At 33.8% G+C, this 16,834-nt stretch overlaps 2 protein-coding genes across 6 annotated transcripts; both read right to left on the bottom strand.

The window, feature by feature from the left end:
• Positions 1-1,260: 1,260 nt before the first annotated feature.
• LOC140802877 (uncharacterized) lies at positions 1,261-1,803 on the bottom strand. The gene has a single exon (XM_073158496.1). It carries the CDS (start codon positions 1,801-1,803, stop codon positions 1,261-1,263), a length of 543 nt encoding a protein of 180 aa, XP_073014597.1.
• Positions 1,804-6,416: 4,613 nt separating this feature from the next.
• LOC140803359 (uncharacterized) lies at positions 6,417-16,630 on the bottom strand. 5 transcript variants are annotated; one of them, XR_012111841.1, is made up of 29 exons: positions 16,493-16,630; positions 16,187-16,361; positions 15,962-16,074; positions 15,686-15,802; positions 15,208-15,354; positions 14,741-15,103; positions 14,498-14,661; positions 14,196-14,320; positions 13,994-14,085; positions 13,264-13,498; positions 13,118-13,151; positions 12,153-12,313; positions 11,953-12,023; positions 11,680-11,853; positions 11,434-11,505; positions 10,821-10,922; positions 10,639-10,728; positions 10,191-10,266; positions 9,944-10,037; positions 9,798-9,867; positions 9,527-9,706; positions 8,408-8,530; positions 8,215-8,298; positions 7,937-8,121; positions 7,715-7,853; positions 7,570-7,629; positions 7,006-7,110; positions 6,708-6,923; positions 6,417-6,585 (listed from the first exon to the last, which is right to left on the bottom strand). XR_012111841.1 is itself a non-coding variant. In XM_073159215.1 (28 exons), the coding sequence occupies exons 1-28, from the start codon at positions 16,592-16,594 to the stop codon at positions 6,810-6,812; spliced, it is 3,567 nt and encodes a 1,188-aa protein (XP_073015316.1). In that variant the 5' UTR covers positions 16,595-16,630; the 3' UTR covers positions 6,417-6,809. The 5 variants fall into 5 exon arrangements, 3 of the variants coding, with proteins under 3 accessions (XP_073015316.1, XP_073015317.1, XP_073015318.1); XR_012111842.1 differs by having other exon boundaries at positions 6,417-6,543; XM_073159215.1 differs by having other exon boundaries at positions 6,417-6,923.
• Between the last annotated feature and the right edge of the window lie 204 nt (positions 16,631-16,834).

Here is a 16,834-nt window from a genome sequence, read left to right as displayed (position 1 = left end):
ACCCCCATAAGGTTCTAAACTTGACTATGACCATATCAAACTTCTTTAAAGTCTGTAATTTTCACCAAGATTCATCACTCCGCTTTTAAATAGTTCGCGGAAACTGTCGTCGTCGTCGCTGTGGTTGTTCTTCCACAGTTTTTTTGCTTCATAGGGAAAAAGTTGTATTAATGCGTGATTATTGCTGGTATTACTGTTGTTATTATGTGTAATATATAAGCAAGAATTTTTTTTTAAAAAAAAGTCCAATTTATATGTTCATTCACACTTTAAAAACTGCATTTATTGTGTGTATCTAAAAATAATAAAATGATAATCACTGGGTATATTTTAATCTTATTGTCTGAAATAAAATGCTTTACATGAGAATTGCAAATTATAATATCGCAATATACTTTCCCTCGCCTTATATTAAGTAAACGATTTAACTTTGTTTAAAACTGAAAATTAGGCAGACTTGCATTCTACAATCTGGGAAGTCGAAGGATTAGAGCAGAAATTAATTTAATACAATTTATAGAGGCTAATATATTTTATTAAAAAATTTACCAACTTCCCTCTAATAAAAAAGGTGTTAGAAAAAATGAAGCCAGACAAATCCGTGATGGGTTTTTTTTCTTTTATCTTTTTTTTCCCTTTTAAATTTTCACTGTACAACTTATTCTGTATCTGTAACCCTGCGTAACTTAATAAAAGCTCAATTCAGTGTAAATTAACGTAAACTGAATCCATCATATATTAACTAATCCACTCCACCATATTAATGAAACTTTACAATAAAATTAATACGTAGGATACCAAAAACCATAATTCATATATATATATATAGATATATATATATATATATATATATATATATAGATAAACGTGTGGAAATGTGAGACTCTAGCTGTTCGAAGTATTCAAACATGGTATACTGAAAATATGAGAAATCATAAGGACGATACATGTAGATTTTCAGTATGCATGTGAATATGTTGTGTGCTGCATTATTAGCTCTATGAATTTTCATTCACGCTTGAATACTTCCAACATATTCTGATTACATCGAAGAAAACAACTCAGATTCTGTCGATAAATGGAACTAAAAGATTCAAGAATTAAAATTGAACTACCTTAAAGTGATGCAATTTCTGCTACCCGGATCCTCCTTTTTTATTCATGATCAATTCATTTCTCTGATTAAGACTTGAATATTCTTGAATCCACCCAAACTTCTGTTGCTAACCCTTTACTTCAAACGTTTTCCATTTGAAGATTTCAAGGCCTAAACTTAATCCTACAAGATTGGCAGGTGATCTCCATACATGTCGAATCGATCTTTCGAGTAGCCCTATCCTTCATTTTCTCCACCCTTTCCACCTCCTCTCGAGTCCTCTCCCATATATTGCGTGCACGTGCGAATTCGGCCTGAGCTAGCTCCATCTCCCTCCTCGTAAGATCCCGTAGACGGTCTGCATACGATTTCTCCATCGACGCCAGCCGAATTTGCTCGGCAGCTTGCCATTTCAGAGCTTCAACGCAGCTAGAATCTATCTTCATATGATCACTATAGCTCTCTCTAACTTTTGATCTTAGTAGAACACCGTTATTGTCCGAGGGTGGCTTGAGTACTGGTGACACACTTATTGATAGCTTGAGGTCTAGCGACGGAGGCTCGAAATGATCGATCAACGATCGGTATGAATCCGTCGGCCCCCAAGACGGAGGAGGATATGATGAGGAGGCTGCTGCATGATGTGGAATGCTGGAGAATAGTTGCATTTCTTGATGCTCTTCTTCCATGGAAGAATAATGTGACATAATTAATATGTATGTATTGTATTTTAGAATTATTAATATTATGGGGTGGCTAAGGGTGGTTTTCTGAAAGAGTTGGAAAGAAAATCGGACACATTTATAAGCATTTCCCACAAAAGGGTTACTTTAAAAAATGACCCTATATCGATCTCCATGCAAAAATAATAATAATAACTTAAACAATATCACAAAAACTACTGTGAGACGGTCTTACGAGTCAATTTTGTGAAAGTATATTCTATATGGGGTCATCCACGAAAAAGTTTTAGTTTTTATGTCAAAAATATTAATTTTTATTGTAAATATGAACATGATTAATCCGTCTCACGAATAAATATATGTGAGACTGTCATATGAAAGACATACTCAAACAATATTGATCCAATGTATCGATGGATCTTGGACTAGATTTTTGTGTGTTGACCTGACCTAGTTTTTCACTTCATATGTTGCCATTAATTCCTATTTTTCACTTCAAATGTAATTTTAGATTATATTTCTAAAATTATAATTTTTTTTATTTAGTCTCCCTCTTTCATGTGGTCACATACATATGCACCAAAATGTATATTGTTGATATAATGCCCTAGTCCTAGATGAAGACCCCGTTCTTTTAAGTCCTTTTTTTCTCCCAGAAGCGCCTAATTTTGTTAGTAAACTACTAATTGACTCGAAGATTTCTCCCTTATTTAATATTAATTGGACTTTATATTAAATTAAATAAAGAAATTTGGGAGGAAAGATTTGCTTATAGAAGGGATAATTACAAATCCACGTGCAATGGGTTTTTTATTTTATTTTATTTTATTTATGTTTTGTGGTATTTAATTAGAGGACCTTTTTTTAAGGGCACTTTGCTTTTGTTTGCATGGTAGGCCTAAGCTTGCCTGCCCTCTTGCCAATAGTGTAAAAAGTCATCTACTTTTTTTTCACTACATAAAGCCCACGCTCCCAAGCACGTGGGGTGGGTGGGAATGGTTCGGAATTGATCCAGCTAGATTTGTGAGCCAATATATTATTTATATTTTTCTAAAAAATATATAAATTTAGGTTTAATTTTTAAAATAAAATTAAAATCTTGAAAATATTTAAAACATATGTCTAATCCCAGACAAAAACTTGTGTGAGACGGTCTCACGGGTCGTATTTTGTCAGACAGATCTCTTTTTTAGTTATCCATGAAAAAATATTATTTTTTATGTTAAGAGTATTACTTTTTATTGTGAATATCGGTAAGATTGACCCGTCTCACAGATAAAGATTCGTGAGACCGTCTCACAAGAGACCTACTCCTAATCCCATCTCTTCTTTCGGTAGATTCCGAATAGCAGGGAGTGCTTTGGTGCAAGCGTATGAAGCTGATTTTTTTGCATTCAACTCTCATGTTATCTCACAAGAGACCTACTCCTAATCCCGTCTCTTCCTTCGGTAGATTCCGAATAGCAGAGAGGGTTTGGTGCAAGCGTACAACTCTCGTCTCACAAGAGACTTATTCTTAAACGTCCAGGGAGGACGTTAATACAAAAGAGTAAACACTGGTACGAAGCCAAATGAATTCATGATTATGGGGCTTTTGTGAAAGTGTTTACTGTTTAGATGAACTCATCTCATCATATGGGATTCAAGATTTCTGTGCATTAACATGTGCCGCCAGTTTGGCTACCATTGAGGACTTTACCTTTTTAATTTCTTTTTGCAAAACAAATAATTAAAATATCGAGTTTAAGATGAATCACTAATATTAAATTAGACAGAAAAGATGAGGTTTAAATTTTATTTAAGCTTGGAATTCTTGACATATTTAGTATATATGTTTGAAATTGGAAAATCATATCAAATTATTAGAAGATTATGTGTCTTGTGAGACGATCTCACGAATCTTTATCTGTGGGACGGTCAACCCTACCGATATTCACAATAAAAAATAATACTTTTAGCATAAAATGTAATATTTTTTCATGTATGACTAAACATAAAAGATATGTCTCACAAAATACGATCTGATCTCACATAAGTTTTTGTCTTATCAGAAAATAAAATACTCTTTAAGAGAAGTGGGCTAGCAACCATTTTCCAAGTTGATTTGATATTGTCTTTATCTCATTATCGGCACTTAAATATGTGTAATTTTTTATTTTTTTTGCCTTTTCCTGTAATAAAAAAATAATAATTAGAAAAAGTGATAAATTTTAATTAATTTGCGCATCACTTTGAAAATGAAATGAAATTTATGTTTTGATTAGTCATATAGCCATATATTTTCAATTTATCACAAATAGAACATGATAAAATCAACCATTTTTTTACTGATTTTTATATAAAGCACAAATCCGATGCAAATCGATTTCTGAATCTCTAATTTTCATCGCATCATATTATTTTTGAAGTTGTATGATAACAGTGGGGTGTATTTGATTCAGAGTTTTGATAATTTTTAATGATAAATTTTTATAGATTTGATAGATTTTTATTGATTTTACAGAATCTCACAGATTTATAAATAAATTTATGTGAATTCATGTAAACTTTTTTCCGAGATTTTTATAGATTTTTGTGAATTTTTTTTATAGAATTTTATAAAATTTATACTTAATTATAACATATTATTTATTTATTAATTTCTTTGAACCAATAATTAATTAATATATATAACATATTCAGTTTGAAATAATTTTTCAATATTTATATTAATAAATAAAATTACTATTTAAAGTTAAATCATTTAATCTTTGCATATATATATATATATATATATATATATATATATATATATATATATATATGAGTTTTTATGCATGTTTGTAAATTTTTTAAAATACATCAAACGATTTATTTGTAACCTTGTTTTTGAATTGATAATATACATGTGAAAAGAATATTATTTAACATTGTGTAGGATATAATTTTGTATAAAAATATCATAGCTTACATATTAATTTGAAAATTGCTAAAAAGAATTTAAAAAATCATGGTTGTTACAAGGCTATTCAATTATTAAAAATTAATGGACATTTTTTTGGACAATCTTTTATTATTATTATTGAATATTACATTAATTTGTATAAATCATAAATTAAAAATCACAAAATCAATTCTATAATTCAAAATATCCTATGATATTAAAATAAAAAATTATTAAATGAACAATCAGCTAAAAAATGAAAATTTTGAAAAGAAAATATGAAAATATATATAGAGATATACTTCGAAAATTTGAGAGATTGATATAGATAGATGAGAGGAGAAAAGATAAGAAGATATGTGATATGAGAGATAGAATGAAATAAATAACTTGTGTATGCTTTTGAGGTTTTAAAAATCCATCCAAATCTTTGGTTGAACCAAATATAATTTTTGACAAATAATTGTACATTAGGACTTTAATATTTGTATGTTAATGAATTCCATGAAGTTATTAAAACTCTATTGAAAATCTGAATACCTATAAACTTGTATAGAGTTTTTAAAAGTCAATGTTGAATATCACCTGACTTTTTAAAATTCTATGAAAGTCTATTTGAATATCATTAGACTTCTATAGAGTACATATAAATCTTAATTGAATACATCTAGATTTTCAAAATCTAAAAAATCATTAAAAGGCAACAAATCTCCTACGTTGAAAAATGATTTACAAAATTTTCACATTTAATTTTATAACTAAGCTCTTGAAATTTTTCGATAAATACGTTGCCAAATAAAGAAAACAGCTGAAAAAGAAAATAAATATATCAAAGGGGAGAGAGAGCATAACAGTCGAGAAAGAAGTCAAAATGATATTTTACGATATAACAAAAGACATTGAGGTTATTTTGAATATGATTTTATATAATTAACTGATATAATCTCATCTTTTTATAAAGTCTAACTTACTTTGAAATGATATATAATTTACTATTTTTTAGACATTTTGTTTAAAAGAAAAAAAAAAAAGAAGAGGAAATTATAACCAATTGATCCTATGAATGCATGTATTGAAAAAATCAGAAATGTCTATGCAAATATTATTAATTCTTCAAAAGAAGTTTAATTAAAATGATTATAGGCCATTGATCATTGGTCCAAGCGTGTCAAATAGTGGCACAGACTCGCATTCGAAACCTCATCCCCGATTGATGGAAGGGGTCATTTCAAATGCACGTCCTGTTAGAATTGCACCAATTCTCTTCTCTATATCTCACTTTTAAATTTGTTCGAGTTCTATTTAGATTGAATGATTTGATTTCGACAAGAAATTTGAAATAGAGGATTTTAAATGTCTGCATAAACCAAGGATTTGAAACTCCAAAGAAAAACAACAAAAATGAAAGCTAAAAAGTTTCAAATCCCGCCATGCAAATGCATTGAGGACATTTGGACACAAACCATTCACAAAATATATTGTTATTGGACAAAATTTAGATCCATCCATTGTAAACAAGCGATACTAACATAAAGATCGCAATGCGTAGAAAAGGAGAAAAAAAATTGGAATGAAACTAAAATCTACAATTGATAAAACAAAAAGTACTTGCTACCAAATCAAGCAACCATCATTTGTGTGTAATGCATGAAAACATCCCAACAAATTGCACCAGAGAAAATGGAAGAGAAGTAAAATTAACTAGTGACACGAGGAGTTGAAAGCAAGGTTCACTTTATTGTTTGTCGTCAACAGTAACAATTATGAATGGTTATAAAATATATGCACAGGGCAGGTTTCTGTCCATCTTCCTAGCATTGTCGTATCGACTAATTCTTGTGCTGGTAAAGGAAAACTGAAACTGAATCATGTCGCTTTCTTATCTAATCGAGAACGCACAGATGGGGACAAAACAAAGTCAGATTAGCCATTGGTTTCTGACTTGGGGAGGTTGTTTAACCATAAACCATCTAAAAGAACAGAAACGTAAGTATAACTTAAATACCTGTATGTAATTGTACAATGCTGGGGGTTTCAGGGGCCGTCCAAAATTGAGTGGCTGACTCGAGAAAAGGGTCGAAAGAACAAATTGAACAAAAGCAAGCCTTCACATGAAATAGCTAAGCGATTTTTTCCGCCTTGAGCCTCCTTCACCGTAAATTTCATTCCACTGGAGAAGCTCCGTCATGTTTGACGATTCGGATGAAACACTTGCAGAGACCTACGCAGAAGAAAGACGTGTAGTTTAGGACATGGATAGATTGATGAAAAAAGTAACAGGATTCTAATGGTATTTGGCGCACCATTTCATGAGCGAATTTGAAGTCGCCCATATTTAGCGGGCGGATATCGGAACTACCACTTAAAGCGGGTGGAGATCTCCCTTCAGCAAGAGCAGCAGCTTGTTCCTATCAATTAACTCCAACAATTAAAAGACTAGAAATTTCGCAAAAACAAGGGCCAGCATCTCTTCTGAAAGGATTTTTGCAAAAAATAAATAAGTTGATCCTTTTCTCCAATCTAAGAAGGTACTGTCATACTAAAAACAAAATAAGGCTAAACAGAAGAAATATGCATCCGGAACCAGAACATAATAGCTGCAACAAGATAGTCAATGGACTCTAGATCTTAAACATCCTCATAAATAATCCAATCATGAGAAACAACAAAAAGGTTCCGGAAACGGCCCGTTGCAGTAACTTGACTGGAAAGAGATGACAATTCACATTGCTTACTCAGCCAGCCAAAACCCACTATAGGATACACATGCCACATGAGTTTAATTCTCACATCTCATAAGCGATCTGTTTCTGACTCCCTCTAGATTGTTCAATAAAAGTTGAAAAATATCAAACAGGTGAAAATACCTTTTTTTCTTTTTCTAAAATCTCTCTGATTGGGCAATGTGCAGCTGTCACACACAGATTCTGAAATTAAAAAAAAAACAGATGTTAAATTAAAGAGAGCTCAACTTCTCAAATCATTTATAACTAAAGCTTGGAAGCACCAAACCTTTAGGTCGCTTCCAGAATAGCCATTGGTCATGCTTGATACTGAACCCAGATCCAGGTCAGGAGATAAGTCCTCTTTAGCCAGAATCACTCTTAAAATCTTTTCTCTGTTAGCAGTATCTGGTAAGTAGACCATCAATCTACAAAAAATACAGCATAAGCACAAGAGTCAAATGTTTCATGTTCAAATTTGAACATTCAGAATTTTTAGTCTCATTTTTACCTACGTGGGAGCCGCCTTATCACAGCCTCGTCAAGGTCAAAAGGCCTGTTTGTTGCTGCAAGTACCAAAACACGTTCAGTATCTTTTGTTCGCAGCCCATCCCAGTTCAACATAAATTCATTTTTCATTTTACGCATGGCCTCATGTTCTCCAGGGTTTTCCCTACGTCCCAGCATGCTATCAACCTACAATATTAATAAAAGTATAACATTGACAGGGTCAGTGCAGAATGTTGAAGGTTTAAAGGATTAGTAACAGTGTAGAGTAATATGGCATACTTCATCAACAAATATAACACTAGGTGCCATTTTGCTGGCTAGTGAGAAGACAGCCTTGACATATTTCTCACCCTCACCAAACCACTGCAAGAAGAAATAAGAAAGTGATTGGAGTTATATGGATGAAGGCACTACTTGTTATGACATCACCTGAAATAGTATAATAGTCAAATCGAACTTGCTCTTGAACAACCTTTGAAGTTATACTGGACATTGAAATGTTAATGAAGTTTGCACCCGCTTCAGTGGCAACAGACTTTGCAAGCATTGTCTTTCCTGTTCCAGGGGGGCCAAATAGAAGTATACCTTTGCAGGGCTGCATGATAAAAAAAATGAAAGGGTTCTACTGAAACCAAGAGTGTATGAATAAATCTCTCTAAAAAAAATATTGGTTATCCAAGCAATCCAAAAGCAGCAGAAAAGACAAAATGTTTGTTCATGTTTCCAGAAATAAATTCATGTATGCTTCCAGAAATAATATAGCTATTTTTGTATATGTTTTTTCAATAATTTAATGTCTGGGAAACATAAACAAGACCTATATTACTTTCAAATACTTTTACCCGAATATATCTCAATTCCATTTTCACGTTCCCTCGTATAATCATTACTTTAATTTATCTTATTATCACTCCAATCAACAACACATTATTAATATGTATTCTAACTCGAAATACTATTTATAAAATTTTTATATCCACTTATTATTAAAGCAGAAAAATAACCCAATGTGCTGATAAATATCTCATTTACAAAACATGATCAAATACACAAGTTACAGCACATTCCCCGATATGACTTTTGGAAATATATTTTCATGGTATATTTTCCATAAAATAAAGGAGATGTGACCATACTCTAAAATCTCACACGCAAACCAAAAATTGCATTTGAAATTGAATGCTAAATTCGAGAACGGAGTATAGTGAATAAAAGACTTCTATTTAAAGCACATACCCATGGTGAATAAAAGACTTCTATTTAAAACACATGCCCATGGCAACCGCGAAAGGTCTTTAAATAAATCCCCTTTTACATTGGTATCAGGCATAGGCACATGATCACAATCTTCATTGGATCACTACATATTGCCATAGACTACAAGATGGGTGGACGAAAAGACACTTTGATAGGGACCACATGTGATTGCACAAGGCATGTAAGAAAAGATATCTCAGATGCAAAACATTGCTGTCACAACAATTATAAACATCCCACCAAAACTAGATTCCACAGCAGTCAAATTACTTTTACTGAAACTCTCCATTCAGTATAGAGGCAGCAATTACAGTAAATGGAATAAAAACACAACCTTGGTGAGTTGACCCTTGCTGAAAAGCTCTGGCCTCTGTAAAGGAAGCATCACCAGCTCCTTCAACGTATCTTTCACATTTTCCAGCGCTCCTATATCATCAAATGTCACCCCAATATCACTAGGAGGGATCACATCAGCCAAAAGCCTCTTCTCAAATTCGTTGTCTGTCTCAACATCCTGATAGGTCCCAAACACAATTTTGTAAATGGATAAAGACACAAATCAACAACAGACAATAACGTATTGAATGATGCCAATTAAATATCACCTTGAGGGACTTCTTTAAAGTTTTGGATTCATTCAATATTGATTGTAAAATTCCAATGCCATGGAGAATGCTGCAAATAATACCATAATACTTCTAACTATTAATTGATATTTATAAATATATAATAAGTGGCTGCTTTCTAATACCTCTCCACGGATAAAACAAGCCTGGGTTGTGCTTCAGCTTTAGGGTCCATCATCAAATGATTACTTAAAGCCCATCCGACAACCTTCTCCGCACCTTCAAATTATTTCAAAAACTACTTTTTAGATTTGTATCCAACAGTTTTGTATCATGCCAGAAGTGCTTTGTATCATGCCAGAAGTGCAAGCATCAAAATGAAAAAATGTAGGATCTAATTTCTGGTACATGGACACCAAAAGAAACACTTACTCTCATTTGTAAGTGATAAGTCTTTGATACTCAATGTATCCAATCCATCACACCCCAATTCACAACGGTTCAAGACCTGCATATAAGATGAACTCATCAAACAAAGCACCAGCTGTCTCAGGGTACAGCAGTACAAAAAATTCAACGGGAAACATATATACAACTAATGAGATACAAACATGGTAAGGCCCTTTGTTAGTGCCAATAACTGCTGATGTTTATAGAGAAGAAACCTATGCATAAATGAAGGTATTGAATGTTAGTCTGCCTTTGTGTCATTCAGATTAGGTCTTTTGTTCAATGGGGACAATAACAACAAAAAAAATTTAAATGGTTGATGGAAAAACTTTTAACTAAGAATATTCATACCAAATAGGGATAACAAGGACGTTGGCTAAAAGAACTAAAACTGCTATATATATATATACAATGAAAAAAAAATTCTCACCGTTTGTATATTAGACAAATTGGCTTTAAGTTTCAATGTTTCAGCATCCCGATCCAATTGGCACTTCCAACTGACCAGAAGCTCTTCATCCTGCAGTTTTGATATGCATCATTGCACCTTTTTTGGCACAGTATACACACACACACACATACATGTATATGGATGCCATTTCAACAACAAACCTGAGGCGTGTGAATAGTCACTTTGTTGGGAAATAGTTTGGACAGAAGCTTAGTTGCCTTGGTGACATCCTTCGGTCTATCACGTAACCTCCCAAAACCATCCTGGGTTAATCAATACTAAATTATTTTGAGGCCAACATCAAAAGTGATAAATATCAAGAACCAGATTATAAATCTAAAGAAAAGAAACTAGAATACACCAGCTATATGACAAGAACCAAAAAGATATACAGGCATAGTTCTGGAAGTCAAAACAAAAACACTCCAAAAGGAAAATCAAACATTTCTGTTCACTTTGATTGAGGTTTGGATCAAAGAAACACTAAGAACTCCTGTCCGTTCCATTATTATAAAAGTGAATGGGAAGGAAAAGAATACTTCTTTCTAAAGAAATACGATTCACAAAGTTCTCGAGATGAATCTCCTGATAAGCATAAAAGGCACACATAAAAGTGAAGCAACTCGAGAATGCTTTAAAGGTACGTCACTTTAGAGGGAGTAACAAAAGGCCATAAATCTTGCACATTCAAATGCATACTTCGTCATTGTATTCGCCCAAAAAAGAAGATAAACAATACCAGGACAATAAAGACAAATAATTAAAGACTCTTACAGGGAAATTCAAGTCAAGTAAAGTAGTCTGATTGCCACCTAATTTTGTGCACAGCAAACCACCAGGATGAGACTGCAGAAGGGAAAACTGGCTTACCAAATGAAACTCAAAATAGTTGTGATAAAATTTTGACTTCAAACTTAAAACACAAATAATATGCTCTGTCAAATCATGAGCCGTGATCAGCAGAATTAAGAAGGAATTAAAATCTGTAAATGTATTTTGGATATCATGCACAAACTCTACCTTTTCCTTGCGACTGTCAGTCTGAATGTGTGAACCAATTATAACTACGTTATCAGGAAGCCTCTCAAGTTTGTTCTTGAATAGAGTATATGATCCTGAATTTCCAGCCATGACTTTCTCTGCATCTTTCATAAACAAAATGAAAGGGGAAGCTCTGCTCTCATCGAACATGGTCTATTGATAGAGACAAGTGAAACTAATTAATCTATAAGAAAATACAATGAAAAGTAATGATTGTAAACAAGGTGATTTTCAACACAAAAGCAATCCCACCTCAAACATTGTGTTAATAAGCAACTTATCTGTATCCTCAACAACAGAGCTGTCCAAGCGTAGTTCATTGGCTGGGTGGAGATAAAGAGAGAAAATGCATGAGTACAAATGAAATCTAAGAATTTCATATGGCTCATACAAATACGGCAACATGATCTAATGTGTGAGAAAGTAGAAATCGTGATAAAGTTGGACATCACCATGGCAGAAGAATCCGTGACCATTATCACAAAGGCCTCCAAAATCTACTCCATCTAGTATGAATTTGTCAAATCTAACACCAATTTTTGACAGTGGATTATCTTCAAATGGCAACAGCACCTTCCCTCGCATTCCAGGAGTTGGGCCCCTAGAGATCAAGCTAAAAAGTTGTTACATCATAAACCATGCAATAAATAAAAATGCTCCTGTTTTTAAATATAAAATGTGCAAAACTGCAAAAATCCAAACAAGAAAAAGATAGCATCCATTACTAATAAAAGCCCTTAGACTAGAGAACAAATACTTAATTTGGTTTTGATTTAATATATTCAAGGTTCACAATTTAGAGAACTCCGTAACTTACATCAAATGCTAATGAATAAAGAAAATTGTTCACTTTATGTACAATTGTACATTCAACATTACAGCAACTAGAAGCATAAATTTACAGTGGTAACAAGATCAGGTGTAGACAATCAGTGAGGCATATGATGATTTTGCGAGCCAGCACTATTTTGTTGCATTACATGTTAAGTGCAGAGGCAGAATGGGCCTTAAGATGCAGTACATCAACGATATGACTCACACATCAAACTAAAATTCTGAGACAGAAAAACTCCCGCCATTATTAAGCTATTATTCCAGTTAAATGTGCTGTCATTGAGTGTATAGCAAGATAAGGGTACAACAAGGTGCTTATTAAAGAACATTGTAGTGAAATCTAGCATCAGCACACGTTCTCAATAAGACACTTGACATTTTCTTAGATAGGAATTGAATTTCATATGTGCTTCATGGCAAAAGCACAAGCTTCACCAAAGGGCAGTGCCTTAGCTAGCTTCCAGATCCAAGGGATGAGTCTATTTTGAGTCCTAATCTTAAGCGTGTGTCTCATGAACTATTAAATAACCATATTTCTATAGGACAATACAAACGTGAAAGCCAGGCTGGAAATTAACATTACCCAGTAGAACCTCCAATGAATTTAACTCTGTCACCTGAAACAATTTTCAACAACCAGGCTAAAATCAGAGGTGAAAAACTATAAAGAATTGTTTCAGAATGCTGCTAGAACACAAGCACTGACCTATCAAAACACAGCACACTTACCAAATTTGATTGAAGGCTTAGATGCGCTCACAGAAATAAGAACCATGTGAGGTTCCATTTTTAACAATGGATCTGAACCAAGGGGAGGACTCAACGAAGTCGGGGTAGCTATCTCACCAGATGCAAGTTCCATGTCTTTAGCAAGCTCTGCAGATCCAGTAACTTGTTTGCAACTGTGGCACATTTTTTTTGCACTGAGTCCCTCTTTGAGAAGCTCGACATCCTTATAAGAACCCTAAAACGAAAGAACAACCAATATATGACACTCCATCCATTTGTTTCTGATCAAAGTAAATAAAATCCATAACCTAATAATGTATACACGACACTTCATCCATCCATCCGCGTCAAATAAAAATTGTTCGAAAATAAATTTAAAGTCGAAGAAACACGTAATCACCAAATAAATACTGCTCCGTGTATTTGAAATTGCATTTTTTCTCACCCATTCTTTTTAAAAAGAAAAAAGTTCTATTGAATCTGTGGTTCTACTAATTCATGTTTGGTACATAAACAGCGGACAAAGATCGTGTCCCCAAAGATTGTGTCAAGCATGAAAAGCAATTTTTGTCAGCTTTTATGTAGCATGTTTTGTAAGACAATAGTTGGGAGTTTCCTAAAGACTGATGTACAAAAAGGATCCTCAATGAGTAACTGATGCACAAAGAAGTTCCTTGATCAAAGAGTATAAAAAAAAACCAAAGTCAGATCTAGGGCAATATAATCGTACTCCCAAAAAGGAATGGCTGTCAAATATAAGCAATTTAGCCCCAAAGTAATGAGCAAGAGCCTTTGCTAACATCTCTTGATAGATGTCGGACCCTGAAAAATACAAATACAAACACAATTCAGGCCTCATTGAATCATGGTACAGGAAATTAAAAACGATTGTGAATGTGCCACATAAATACTAAAACAAACTAGTCAGCGACCTGCAGGACCAGAAAGCAAAATTCTTGGATTCAACGTAGGAAGCTTTGAGGTAATTTTTTTTACTAGATCCTTGTGCTTCAGTTGTATATATGAAGTTGCAACTAACAAACTTTTTGTACTTTCACTGCAAGTTAAACACAATAATTAGTAAATGGGGGCATGCGTTTTTTATTTGTTATTTATAAATTAGAAACAAGAAACCAGAAAACCAACAGAAGAACGGTTGTATATCCACGTCATAGATCTTCAGTAAGAACCTGAACTAAAAGTCTTCTTAGATTATATCCTGTCAAAGCATTACCTCAAATAGTATGGAAAATTCTCAAATGAAACTTCTAATTGCTGCCCATATAAAATGGATGCAAGTATGCCTTCTCTAAATACTGAAGTTCGTGTATCCGTGCCTGATAGTGATGCCGGAATTGATTCCTTAATCCAACCTCTCTTGTCCTGTTTGCACAATGGCTGCTTAATTGTAAATTATAGGAAATGTAACATTATGAATGTTGAAGCAAGTGTGCTACGTGTGGTCACTGTTTCTTGCCTCTGATCCAGATTCTGCATATCCATCAAGAGGGTAGATCTTGCCAGCAGGACCAATATCCACAGCTGCTTCAGTCCCTAAATTTGTTGCAGAGTAGAATTCTCGTCTGTAAAGCTCATCTTTATTGAAAGTAGGGGAGCCGAGTGGTTCACTCCATCGATACTTTTTACCACTGGCCTGTGATGTAGGCTTAAACCGTGACAAATCTGGATGCAAGTTAGAAAGGGAAGCCAAAATAGAAGCGCCAGCAACAGCTGATGCCTCTCCAGCACGCCTTTCAGTGTGGATTAACTTTCCCACATTAGTCTGAACATGAGGTGGGGGGCTCTTAATTATTTTTTCATAAGATAGCTGCTGGAAAATCTATATGGATGAGGATTAAGGCCACTCAGATGAACATAGGATATTTTGGTAAAATGAAAAAGAAAGTAGGTCGACTAGCAACAGTACAAAAATCACAAGGATACATATGCATGACTTCCAAAATATCCAAAAACCACTTCATCCCCTGAATTGAGATAATATCTTGAATTTTTCTTAATTGCTTTACCATTCACTTGCACACGTCCTTTGTTTCCGCAGCTTTCTAGCACGGCAACACGTTTATCCACATGCTGATGATTGCTCCAAAATAAATAATGGAAAAACTTTCAGATTAAAAAGTATGAATTTAGTCTTCAGAATAAACAACTGCAATTTAAATACAAGTAGGGTAATCTCCATATGACATTTCATAATCCTCTCTTTCGCAGAATCAACAACACTATTAAAAAGGAACAATATATCATGAACGAAGCAAAATTCCACATTATCTTCGCTTCCACTTATTATGAGGATTTTACATTTATCAAGGCATGATGTAAAATGTTCAAAATCCCGTTGCACAGAAAAAACTGAAGGAAGCGTATAATACAAATTACAAGTATGTTTGGATACAAGAAATACCTGGGTGAGCCTTAGTGAACAGAAGATTGCACTATTTGTTTGATCACGGATCAAAAGATCTGCTTGTTTGCTTGATCCCACTAAGAAATTTGTGGCGCGCACAGAAATGGTTGGTTTCTGCAAACAGACAGACTGTACTCACTCCATTGAATTACAAATCACTAAACATTTACAATTGAATATGGTCGTCAGATGAGAGATATAACACAACAGCTCTGTCTGATACACACACCACTGCACCAGAACCACTAAAGAATACAAATTAAAAAAAATCACCAGAGGGGATTCAGATAAAAGCCTGCACCAAGGCGTGTTCGTCTCGAAACCTTGAAGTCGCTTCCATGAAGTGAACGAGTTCCTGGGCTTGTCATCTACAGCGGCCGTAGCACCTGAATTTTCAAAAAAAATAAAAATCGAAATGACCAATATTCAGCATTTCCGCACATGCAACGATTCCAAGAACAACTTTACATCAATTTCAACGTAAAACCTCATACTAACCTTCAGCAATCACCGGAATAGCATCAGAGATCGAAGCGGCTGCAGCGGTGACGGCAGGGAGTTCAGGCGGATCATTGGAACTTATTTCCTTCGGATTCTCCGCCAGCTGAATCTCAGATGACTTCGAATTGCTGCCATTTATATGATTCTTAATATTATTACTACTGCTCTCACCCTACACCGAGAATGAAAAATTGAAAACCGATGAAAAAATCAACGTTCCGCATCAAATAATCCAGCAAATAGAGAAAACGGCTTAGAATTCCCCAGGGTAAAAAAAAATTAAGAGAGAGAAGATGAATGTGCCTTTTGACGCTTGGGAGAGGTGGGCTTGCTGCTATCGTCGGACGGCGAAGATGATCTCTTTTTATTCTCCGGCAGAGATCCATTTCGCCTCGTCGACACCATTTCCGCTGGTTCCTTCAGCAATGCTGCGTGTGTAACATAAATACATAGCTTATAAATATATATTATACGGTAGATATTATATTATTTAGATAGACCAGAAAGATTTGTAATCAAAATAAATATTATAAGATAATATCTGTAAAAATTTGTATGATTTAATTTTTTTTTATAAATAAGTTGAATGTGTTCAATGAAAATTACAACTCTCGTTCTATCTTTTCTTTCATGTATTATCTTTGA

Source organism: Primulina eburnea, chromosome 10 (genome assembly GCF_022965805.1).
Source record: "Primulina eburnea isolate SZY01 chromosome 10, ASM2296580v1, whole genome shotgun sequence".
Classification (NCBI taxonomy): domain Eukaryota; kingdom Viridiplantae; phylum Streptophyta; class Magnoliopsida; order Lamiales; family Gesneriaceae; genus Primulina; species Primulina eburnea.
Note: the sequence above shows the minus strand (reverse complement) of the source record. Positions and strands in the feature narration are given on the sequence as shown.